General features: G+C 43.1%; 1 protein-coding gene across 3 annotated transcripts in view; it reads right to left on the bottom strand.

Moving 5' to 3' along the window:
• Positions 1-1,020: 1,020 nt before the first annotated feature.
• LOC143486767 (CD276 antigen homolog) overlaps positions 1,021-12,419 on the bottom strand; it is a 39,593-nt gene continuing 28,194 nt past the window's right edge. For all 3 annotated transcript variants that reach the window (XM_076986189.1, XM_076986188.1, XM_076986190.1), the window contains 7 exons: positions 8,954-9,283; positions 6,170-6,487; positions 5,804-5,947; positions 5,031-5,080; positions 4,567-4,632; positions 4,428-4,487; positions 1,021-4,177 (listed from right to left, as the gene is read on the bottom strand). In XM_076986189.1, coding sequence (XP_076842304.1) covers positions 4,160-4,177; positions 4,428-4,487; positions 4,567-4,632; positions 5,031-5,080; positions 5,804-5,947; positions 6,170-6,487; positions 8,954-9,283 — 986 coding nt within the window. In that variant the 3' untranslated portion in view covers positions 1,021-4,159. The remainder of the gene's footprint in view (positions 4,178-4,427; positions 4,488-4,566; positions 4,633-5,030; positions 5,081-5,803; positions 5,948-6,169; positions 6,488-8,953; positions 9,284-12,419) is intronic.

The following is a 12,419-nucleotide window of genomic DNA, read 5'->3' as shown; positions in this document are numbered from 1 at the left end:
ATCATCGGGTCTTCTCTTCAACCTATCCAGGACCTCGCACCAGTGCGCTGCATATCACGAGCACTCAACATCATCAGTGACCCCTCACATCCTCACTGTGGACTGTTCACGCTGCTGGTAAAAGATTCAGGAGAATTCGATGCAGGACCTCCAAGGACCTCCAAGTTCTGCAACAGCTTTTTCCCTCAAGCCATTAGACTGTTGAACTCGACACCCTGGACGAGGGCAGGAAATGGCTGAGCTACATGCCATCTGTGCACTACTGCCGGACTACCTGATAACACTGTGTCACTTTACTGATATTTATTTGTGCTGCTATTCTATTTTATTTGTAGATATGTATATATGTATAGATATATATGCAGATATACATTATATATCTATCCCACATACCCATATTTAATTATCCCTGCTGCTACACTTCTACATCTCTATATTTTTACACATTATTACATATTTTGGTTAATCCTGTAATGCCATATGTCACATTCTTGTAATCTTATCTTAAACCTGGGTTACTGAAAAATCTGTTGATATATTTTTATATATAAAATTCTGTTGTACACTGTGTGAGATGCAACGAAATTTCGTTTTGCGTACACCCGTGTACAATGAATGGCAATAAAGATTGTCTGAGTCTAAGTCACAAATTCACACACAAACAGGTCAAGGTCTTTATGAGCCCTTGTTCACATAATGGAGCAGCAACCACATTTCTCCTAGTGAGGAACAAAAACAAATAAATGTTAGAACAGCAGGGGGCGGTGTTTCCTCCTGCTAATCTTGCTGGTCTAACGCTGGTGTCATTCTTATTAACACTGACTCTTTAACAACATGGAGGCCTGTGTTACTGTAGAATACTATTTACTTTTTAACTTCTCTAAATGTTTAATAAATTCAGTTCCACAGCAAACATAAATCTTCATGTTTCACCACCACAGAAATAGAAGTAAAGCAATAGTTTTAACAGCATCAATCATAACAATAAAGATTTTACAATACTCGTTTATTTAAGTCACTTTACAATTTTTCTCAGTTGATTTAAAACATTGGCATCACAACAAGTCCAATTCTCAAAACAGAGGATACCTGCAAACTTCGCTCAGAACACTTTGTTTTTGCCCCCAAAACAAATATTTAGGTCAATCAACTTGTCAGTGCCATGAATAATTAGGAGCCTGCAGTTCCTGCAGAAATCTCCATCCATCTGTTTGAGGGCGTTGTCTGACCTTCTTGACAGGAAAATAAGAGTTCTGACTGGAGAGTTTGGACATGGCTCTATTTGTGAATGTTCGCATACCGAACGTACTCTACTCATACTCTAGCCTGTTTTCCTGTGTATTGAATTCTGCCTGTGATTCTCTGACCTTTGACCTGTGATTCTGACCTTTGACCTGTGAATCTCTGTGAATCTGACCTTTCCTTTTGTCTTGTTCATTTTGCACCTTTGTTTTTGGATCTCTGGATATTTTTACACTTTTTGTCCCTCATTATAATAAACCCGCATGTGGATCCCAATATGTCTCGTGATTCTGACCAGTTATAGGCATCAACAACAGAACCCAGATGCACTTAAACACTGATAATTCACTATTGTACAAGGTGACAGGACCTTCAGGCTCTTCACAATTACTCAATTGGCTCATTTTCCCCAACCAACAGCTACACTCTGCCATGTCTCAACAGGTTTTAATAAGGAGACATAGGGAGGAATGTTAGTAAACTGAAAGCAAAATATTTGGCACTCACAGCATACAGATAGGAGTGGCATGTAGCTGCAACAGAACCGTTACCATCTGCAATGTTTGCAAACGTCCTGTATGTGGCAAATGCATGGCTAACATTTGCTTGGCATGCAAAGATAAGAATGGCTGATGTCAAAGACAAGCACAAACTTGCTAATCTGTGATTGAAATGCTTGTAGTAGTACCTAACGTTAATAACCATACTGTGCATGCTATATTTTTAAACTGCATCAATAGATGCATATCACTGTTTTTGTTATAGACTGCTGCATCTTGCTATGTGCTTGCAGCCGGTCGTCTCTTTTGGTACAGGGTTGCGTTCCTCAGTGTCTCGTCACCACATTCTCTTTCTCGCTCTCTGTTTGTTCAACTGCTCTCACTCCTGCGCTGCTCTCTGGCCTATTTCAAGTTTTTCTTCGCTGTTTTGGAAAGGGTTTTTAATTTGCACTTTTCTCGCTTTAGAGAACCAACTACTTCCAGCTACAACGAGGTACACAGTATCACTCCAGGTCTGCCCAGATCCACAGTCTTACTTGATTGTGTCCATCCACGGCCTGCACTGAAGGCCAGGCATCCTCTTGATGAAGACTCCTTTGGGTGCTTTTGGAAGAAAAGTCCTGCTGGATCACCTTGCTCCATTCAGGGGAAGTTGTGGTGGCCGGTCAGTCGGTGGCCCCTTGACGATCAGTTGTGTGAGGATTTGCAGTCGACTTTAAGATGAATTCGTGGAGGTCTGGCCGTCACACGAATGTTCAAAACAGTTCTTGATTTCGGATGGCTAGCTGAAGCGGTTGAGTATTAAAATCTTCGCCAAAGAAATAAACTAGCAAACTAATTTCTTCTTGCAATGGTTGTTTGTTGCATGGGGCCCTAGTGCAAAACTAATCCCACTTTGTCCTTGATCAGCCACCATCATCCCAGTCTCTAAAAAATCACCCAAAACCCGCCTCAATGACTTTTCCGCCTGGTAGCACTGACACCAATCATCACAATTGCATCACAAAAACATGTGATTCTCTGACCTTTGACCTGTGATTCTCTGACCTTGCCTTTTGCCTTGTTCTTTTTGTACTTTTGTTTTTGGAACTCTGGATTTTTTTCTCTGCCTATAACAAACAACAACAATTACACTGTGTAACGTACAGCTCGCCATAGAGCGAGGAGGCGGACACAAACCCTGAGGAGAGCGAGATTTAATGAAGGGAATTCCAAACTCGTCGTCAAACAGAAAGGCATAGGTCAGATTATCCAAGGAGTCAGGACATGAAACACGGAGTGACATACTGAACAAACAGGGCAGAGTAACACAGAACAGACGAGAGTAAAACAAGCGGACGGAACAAAACAACAGAGTTCGCAAATGACAAAATAGCCGTGATCACACCAATCCACAAAACTACGGACAACGGCCTAGGGAAACACAGAGACTATAAATACATGGAACTAAACAAGACACACAGAGGGAAACAGAGGGAAACTATGGTTACAACCACGCAGGGAACAACACAGACACGAAGAGCAGGAACCCTACGTGACAGTTAGAGAGGGGGGCGTAGCCCTACGTGACACTGCCATGTCTCAACAGGTTTTACTAAGGAGACATGGGGAGGAATGTTAGAAACTTAAAGCAACACACTTGTCACAGGTTTATCATAAACATGCGCAGCAGATGTGATACTTTAGAGGGAATTGGTATTAGCATTGATTTACCTTTAACTGATACTAATAAGGAAGACTGTGGCCACACAGTTAACCAGATTTATTCAATATCCAACAAAATATAAAACAATAACACAACCATTGTACTATAACAATGATAATCCCAAATGGAAACAGAAATACCGACCGGTGCAGGTTACCTCACGGTGCAAAGGAAGAAGATGAGGATGAGGAAGAAGAAAAGAGAAGAAAGAGGAAGAGTCCTGCACCCACAATCATCTCTCTTTATACCCCCCAGCATCTCAAAGGAACAGTCACAAAAACCAGGTTAACCAATGGGAATCAGGATGTTGGTAAAGACAACAGAGTACATTTGCCTACAGAGTGCATTTCCACACAGGACTGCCACCTTTGGGGTGAAGTCTACAAACCTTCTCATGGAGTGATGGAACTCTTACCCTGTTAGCATCACCTTTCCCAGTACACAACAAGCTGCAAAATGAGACTAAACATGCCACACAAACACACTGATATAACTAAAATACAAATGGTCAGTTTTATCCCATTGCTATGGGAACCTCTTGAGGTAACCCACCATTTGTTGCCTCCCATGGTTTTATGGAGGAACACCAGATCCTGTATCCCCCACAGGAACATCCACAACTCCTACACACTATTGTGTTTGTGATGGTGTTTTATACATGTTCTGTGATAAACTACTGTTTTCAACCTGGAATAAACAGATGGCTCTTTTCCTAATAATCAGAATAAACCTGGAATGACACAAACACACACATACAAACACACACACACACACACACACACACACACACACACACACACACACCAGTGTTTTTGTTTACATTCTTTGCACATTGTAGTACACCAGTTAAATTACATGAACAAGTATTTTGCAAAGATGTACCATGTGAATCTTAGCTGTAGTTTGCAATGGTGTAGAGTGACTTTGTGAAGTATAAGATATCAGGTTAATGTTCTCACCTGTCAGGTAAATGTGCTCACCTGTCTGAGGCCTTGTTCTCTCTTCTTTGCATGGCTCACGGTTGAGTAGGTGAGCTCACACTACAAGAGAACAAACACACTGGTGGATATTGTGTGGTAGATGTTCATCCCTGGACTGATTCTCAAGGACACCACATACCTCCTCTCCTGCTGATGGACGCTTCCTGTCAAAGACGCTGTCTGAATATATCACACTCTCCTCAACCTGGAAAGACATGATTAACCCCCACGTTACTGTCTGAATATATCACACTCTCCTCAACCTGGAGAGACATTATTAACCCCCACGTTACTGTCTGAATATATCACACTCTCCTCAACCTGGAGAGACATTATTAACCCCCACGTTACTGTCTGAATATATCACACTCTCCTCAACCCAGAGAGACATTATTAACCCCCACGTTACTGTCTGCTTGGATATACGGTTTCTGTCTCTCTCTCTATCTTTCTCACTCACACACACACACACACACACACACACACACACACACACACACACACACACACCTGTATTTGCAATCTTTCTTCTTTTGTACCATGAACGAGGGACACACACAAACACACACACACACACACACAAACATTCAGGAGCTGTTTTACCTCGTTGTGTTTGCTTTCTCCTCTCTTCTCTTGACTGTTTTGTTTTCTTCCTGAGTAATGAGAATATGAGCATCTGTCACTGACACACATGCTGGGACGTTGTTTACATCATCACACATGACCCCTGACCTGTTGGACTGGATGTAAGTGTGAAGATGAAGCACTACACACACACCACTCAGGAATTCTGCTGATGTCAACATCTTGGTTCAGTTTCTTACTCACACCAAGGCCACAGTGGTGCTGCAGTGTGTATGTCAACATAGCTGACCACACTGTTACACTGTTCACCCTGTTACACAATCACACTGTTCACCCTGTTACATTATCACACTGTTCACCCTGTTACACTATCACACGGTTCACACTGTTACACTATCACACTGTTCACCCTGTTACACTATCACACGGTTCATACTGTCACACTATTAACCCTGTCACACTGTTCATCTTGTTACACGGTTCACCCTGTCACTGTCACATTAGTCACACAATCACACTGTTGTCCCTGTTACATTATTCACCGTTTCACTCTGTTCACTGTTACTATGTCACACTATGTGTTTATTCATACCTTTCACACATGTGCAGTAAACTCCAGCAACCACTAGCAGCACTAGCAGCACTAGCAGTAGCACCAATGACAACTGCAGGGTCAGGATGGTGATTGGCTTCCACGAGCCAGAACTCGTCTGGGGGTGATTGGCTACGTCACACTATCACACTATTCACCCTTTCACTGTCACACTATCACACTATGTGTTTATTCATACCTTTCACACATGTGCAGTAAACTCCAGCAAACACTAGCAGCACTAGCAGCACTAGCAGTAGCACCAATGACAGCAGTATCTCTTTCCACATCTTGGTGTTTGGTGATTGATGATCCCCCAGGTTCTTAACAGTTGGCTCCAGTTCTTAGGAGGAGAAACAGAATGTAAGAAATAATGGTGTAAGACATTTTGAGTGTGTGTTAATGGAATAATGAGTGTGTGTTAAAGGAAAACTGGGTGTTTGTGTTAAGGTTTGGTTAACTGCTGTTAAGCTGCACTGTGAGATCCACATGGTGAGGTTTTTATCTGCCACTCCCTCTCAGAACCACAGTGCTGAAAGGTTTAGTTGAGTTTGAACTATTTTACCTTTAATGGAGAGGCGGATGCTGATGGACTGGTTGTTGTTGACTGTACACCTGTATGTTCCCTGGTCTTCCTCAGTCAGGTTAGAGAGGAGTAGAGAGAGATTTGCTGGATGGTTCTGGTGAGACATGTGGACTCTGTCTCTGTGGTGTCTGGTCCCGTTGGACACCTCTGTCCACGCAGACCCAGTACTGGAGATCAGATGCTCCCATTTGACACTGGCAGGTTTGGTGTGGTGGTCAGTGCAGGAACAGGGCAGGAGAACAGACTCTCCGGGGTATTTGATCAGTTCTGCCCCTGGACTCTCTGACAGTGTGCAGCCTGTCAAACATGCATTATCTGTTTACTGGAGATTACTGTTATTTTAGTAACGGCATATTGAGCATAGATTCTTCATTTTTCAGTCTCTATTATTTACCATTGCTAAAGCACCAACTATTATGGTGGTCTAGGACTAAATCTGCTAACTCAATTTCTGATGCTTTTTAGTAATTTGAAAAATGTGTAATTTTGTACAACTACAAGGTGAAGTAGCTGTAGTCTCTCACTGTACTCCTACAAGGTGTAGTAGCTGAAATTTCTCACTGTACACCTACAAGGTGTAGTAGCTGTAGTCTCTCACTTTACCCCTACAAGGTGTAGTAGCTGTAGTCTCTCACTGTACACCTACAAGGTGTAGTAGCTGTAGTCTCTCACTGTACACCTACAAGGTGTAGTAGCTGTAGTCTCTCACTGTACACCTACAAGGTGTAGTAGCTGTAGTCTCTCACTGTACACCTACAAGGTGTAGTAGCTGTAGTCTCTCACTGTACCCCTACAAGGTGTAGTAGCTGTAGTCTCTCACTGTACACCTACAAGGTGTAGTAACTGTAGTCTCTCACTGTACACCTACAAGGTATAGTAGCTGTAGTATCTCATTGTACCCCTACAAGGTGTAGTAGCTACATCTGTTGGATTTACATAATGCACAGGACCCTCCCCCTTTACATTTAGCCAGTGTTAAGCTTTACGTAAATAAATGATGTTCGAAGTCACATGACCTAATAATAAAAGACGTACTATCGTTCATTTCAAGTCATTTATATTAACCTGATAATCACACTTCATATCAGCTGTTAGCAGGTGAAGCAGGTATTGTACCTCTCTGAGCTCATAAAGAAATTGGGATACGTGAAGAGAGACATTTCAGTGTACCGGACACACATGTACATGTATGACCAGATAAACACATCCCATCCTGCCTAGATCTGAATCTTCTTCTAGATCTTCTATAACAGGAGCTCCACCAGGAAGAAGCTACAGTCAAATGTTCTACCCTAACAACCACCTTGAGCTGGGTGTAGTTGACTCTGTCTCTAGTGTGAGGTCTTGTGCTGGGTGTAGTTGGTCTCTAGTGTGAGGTGTTGTGCTGGGTGTAGCTGGTCTCTAATGTGAGGTCTTGTGCTGGGTGTAGTTGGTCTCTATTGTGAGGTCTTGTACTGGGTGTAGTTCAGGGGTGCCCACAGTTTTCAGCTTGCGAGCTACTTATAAGATGACCAAGTCAGAAAGATCTAGCGGCGAACGTAATTTGTTGAGCGGGGGGGGGGGGGGGGGGGGGGGGTGGTTGGGGTTTGGCGAACGTAATATGTTGAGCGGGGGGGGGGGGCGAACGTAATTTGTTGAGTGGATTGCAGATTGGCTACCGTGAATGTCAATCAAAATACAACCGTCAGTGCAGATGTGCAATTCATCTACTACTATTTTATGTGACGCAATCTACGCACATTCCTTCGCGATCGACCGGTGTAGTTGGTCTCTAATGTGAGGTCTTGTGAAGGGGCAATTGCTCCATTATAAAACACAATGAAGTTTGATTCTAATATCACGTTTGATAATCAGTGTTCACACATCAGTGTTCACACACAGTGTGTGTGATCTGAAGAATTCAGACGGTGATTAACAGCTGCTACACAGTCCAGATAGAGCACTGGCCCACACAAACACACACTGACACACATGAAGCCTCTTTAGATGTTTTTAACTAGAAGCAGGATGAAGGAGAACTTGATTCCCTGTGATGAGTTGTCTCCAGTTCTCCAAGTGTACTTCATGGTTTCTCCATGTTGCCTGTCTGTTATTATCCACATGTACTGGTCTCTGTGTACCATTTTACTTCCTGGTTTTGATCTTAGACTGGTTTTGGTATTAGACTGGTTTTGATCTCATACTGGGGTGAGTTTCCCAAAACGTTCTTAGCGCTAAGTACTTCTTTACCTCGTACGTAAGAACGAGGTTACGAAGTACTTAGCGCTAAGAACGTTTTGAGAAACTCACCCATGGTTTTTAACTGTTTTGTTATGCTCCCTGGTTTTGTTCTTGTTCTGGTTTTGACCCTAGCCTGATTTAAATTACAATAAATGCTTCAGTTTTGCTTTACAGAAATGTCACAGACTCAAGATATTATTTCTTTGCTTATCCTCTCACTGTAAATTGTATAATATTGGCAGGGTAGGTCACTTCCACACACCCCACCTCCAGTACACTCACTCCATCACAAACCCCCAGTTATTAGGTCATTATCACTTGTTTCACATCACTGTCACCCACAGGTCCATCCACACAGTGCTGTGTGTTCCATCTGCCCTTCACAGAGTGTTATGTGACTTTCAGAGACTTTACACGTTTAATCTGTGCTGTGTCTATAATGGACTTTGAGATTAAAATGGATTTGTCACAACCTGTGTCAGCTGCTTCTGTCACCCTGTTACATATATATTTGTGCAGCTGTAACAAAATTCATCAGTGTACCTGTAACTGTGAGAGTGAAGTTCCTGTGTTGATTGTGATTAATCCAGCATGAATATAATCCACTATCCTCTTCAGTCAGGTCTGAGATCAGCAGAGAGAGATTTCCTGGAGATTCCTCATTAAACATCTGAACTCTGCCACTGTAGTGGGGACTGAGTTGAGTAGAGTGGAGATCTTCATGGTGTGGTGATCTCCACTTCACTCTCCACTCTCCAATCAACTCTCCACTCCACCATCCACTCATATCAGTGCAGGAGCAGGACAGGAACACAGACTCTCCTGGAGATCTACTGACCTCAACATGCTGCTTATTCTCTGATAGACTGCAGCCTGGAGAGAGAGAGAGAGAGAGAGAGAGAGAGAGAGAGAGAGAGAGAGAGAGAGAGAGAGAGAGAGAGAGAGAGAGAGAGAGAGGAGAGAGTAAGAGGGGGATAGAGAATGAGAGAGGAATAGAGAGAATTGGAGAGGGATAGAGAGAATGAGAGAGAGTGGGAGAAAGAATTTCTTTAAATGTCTCTCCTTAATTTTCAGCAATGCTTCATGCATTTACAAAAACATTGTATGTTGACAGATATTACAGTCATGTTTGTTTTGTTATTTCAGTCATGTATGTTCATATTTTAAATCTTTAGCATTTAACATTTCCTTTTAATTTTTTTACATTACAACGAAGTTATCACATCACCCTCATTCTTAAGATCTTACACTGGCTACGTGTACAATTCAGGAGAGACTTCAAGGTGTTATTACTGGTCTATAAATCAGTAGGACCAGTGTGTCTAGTTATCACTGGTCTATAAATCAGTAGGACCAGTGTGTCTAGTTCAGGGGTTCTCAACTGGTCTCAGCCCGGGACCCACTTTTTCTCATTGTCATTAAGTCGCGATCCATTAAAGAAAAAAAAGTTGTAGGTTGCCATACACCATGCACTTTATGTAATACAACTTGTTTGGTGGTCTTATGAAGGACCTTTTAAAAGCTATTGAAATTATTAAAAAAAACAGAGTATGTAGTGCTCTGGGGCCTTCACGACCGCCCCTTGCGTCCGTGTTAAGGTAATTTGTAGACGGTGCCTTAGACGTTGCAGTGGTGAAAGTTGCACATTTAAAATAACTTGTTGTCTGCTATTTAAAATACGTCTATTCCTGACGTAAACAAAGTTGTAGATGTTTGTCTTAGTTGCCAGAAATAAGAATTTTCATATTCTGGCACTTTTGCTAATACTGTCAAAGATATTGAAGAATGAATTAAGAATATGTGAACGTGAAACAAACTTTACTAGTATGCATACGAGTGACTTTTGATCCCATTAAAATTACCTTAAAACTATGTACAGTTATAAAGAAGTGTGTCCTCTTTGGGTCCTTCCCCTGGGAAGATCAGATCACAACCTGGTTCATCTCCTGCCTGTGTACAAACCCCTCGTACACAGAGAGCCAGCTGTGCTTCACAGTGAAGAAATGGACTACAGAGGCTGAAGAGGCTCTGAAGGACTGTTTTAGCACAATACTGTGGGAGGAACTGTGTGTTCCTCACTGGGACGACATTGAGGGCCTCACACACTGCATAACGGACTATGTCAACTTCTGTGTGGAAACACTGTATCCACCAGGACTGTGCTGTGTTTCTCCAACAACATACCCTGGATTAACCCTGATATAAAGGCTCTCCTGAAGGAGAAGAAGAGGGTTTTTAGATCAGGTGACAAGGAGGAGATGAAGTCTGTGCAGAAGGAACTGAGGAGGAAGATCAGAGAGGGAAAAAACTACAGGAGGAAGATGGAGGACCAACTGCAGCAGAACAACATTAGTGGAGTCTGGAATAGTCTCAACACTACTTCAGGTCACAAGAAGTCTGACTCACAGTGGAGTCTGGAATAGTCTCAACACTACTTCAGGTCACAAGAAGTCTGACTCACAGTGGAGTCTGGAATAGTCTCAACACTACTTCAGGTCACAAGAAGTCTGACTCACAGTGGAGTCTGGAATAGTCTCAACACTACTTCAGGTCTCAAGAAGTCTGACTCACAGTGGAGTCTGGAATAGTCTCAACACTACTTCAGGTCTCAAGAAGTCTGACTCACAGTGGAGTCTGGAATAGTCTCAACACTACTTCAGGTCACAAGAAGTCTGACTCCCAGTGGAGTCTGGAATAGTCTCAACACTACTTCAGGTCTCAAGAAGTCTGACTCACAGTGGAGTCTGGAATAGTCTCAACACTACTTCAGCTCACAAGAAGTCTGACTCACAGTGGAGTCTGGAATAGTCTCAACACTACTTCAGGTCACAAGAAGTCTGACTCACAGTGGAGTCTGGAATAGTCTCAACACTACTTCAGGTCACAAGAAGTCTGACTCACAGTGGAGTCTGGAATAGTCTCAACACTACTTCAGGTCACAAGAAGTCTGATTCACAGTGGAGTCTGGAATAGTCTCAACACTACTTCAGGTCACAAGAAGTCTGACTCCCAGTGGAGTCTGGAATAGTCTCAACACTACTTCAGGTCTCAAGAAGTCTGACTCACAGTGGAGTCTGGAATAGTCTCAACACTACTTCAGGTCTCAAGAAGTCTGACTCACAGTGGAGTCTGGAATAATCTCAACACTACTTCAGGTCACAAGAAGTCTGACTCACAGTGGAGTCTGGAATAGTCTCAACACTACTTCAGGTCACAAGAAGTCTGACTCACAGTGGAGTCTGGAATAGTCTCAACACTACTTCAGGTCACAAGAAGTCTGACTCACAGTGGAGTCTGGAATAGTCTCAACACTACTTCAGGTCACAAGAAGTCTGACTCACAGTGGAGTCTGAAATAGTCTCAACACTACTTCAGGTCACAAGAAGTCTGACTCACAGTGGAGTCTGGAATAATCTCAACACTACTTCAGGTCACAAGAAGTCTGACTCACAGTGGGGGACCAGAAGTGGGTGAATGATCTCAATCTCTTCTTCAATAGGTTTGATCATTCTCCTGCTCCCCTCACTACACAAACACCACTGCTGGATTCTCCCTGTCTGGCACTACCAGCACGCTGCCCTCCCCCCTCTCCCACACCCACCCTGCTCTCCCCCCTCTCCCACACCCACCCTGCCCCCCCCCCCCCCACTCCCACACCCACCCTGCTATCGTTGGCCTCATCAGTGATGGAGATGACGGGGAGTACAGAGGACTGACGCAGGACTTTGTGACATGGTGCCAGAAGAACTGCCTGCAGATCAATGCAGGCAAAACTAAAGAACTGGTGGTGGATTTCTGCCGGACTAAACACTCTCATCCTGTTCCTGTAAACATCCAGGGCACAGACATAGAGATTGTGAGGTCCTACAAATAACTTGGTGTCCACCTTAACAACAAGCTGGACTGGACTGACAACACAGCTGCTCTCTACAGGAAGGGCCAGAGCAGACTGTAGTGCACTCAATAGACTGTAGTTAATGTTTAACATTGCTACCACATGCAGAATAAT

Source organism: Brachyhypopomus gauderio, unplaced genomic scaffold, assembly GCF_052324685.1.
Source record: "Brachyhypopomus gauderio isolate BG-103 unplaced genomic scaffold, BGAUD_0.2 sc45, whole genome shotgun sequence".
Taxonomy (NCBI): domain Eukaryota; kingdom Metazoa; phylum Chordata; class Actinopteri; order Gymnotiformes; family Hypopomidae; genus Brachyhypopomus; species Brachyhypopomus gauderio.
Note: the sequence above shows the minus strand (reverse complement) of the source record. Positions and strands in the feature narration are given on the sequence as shown.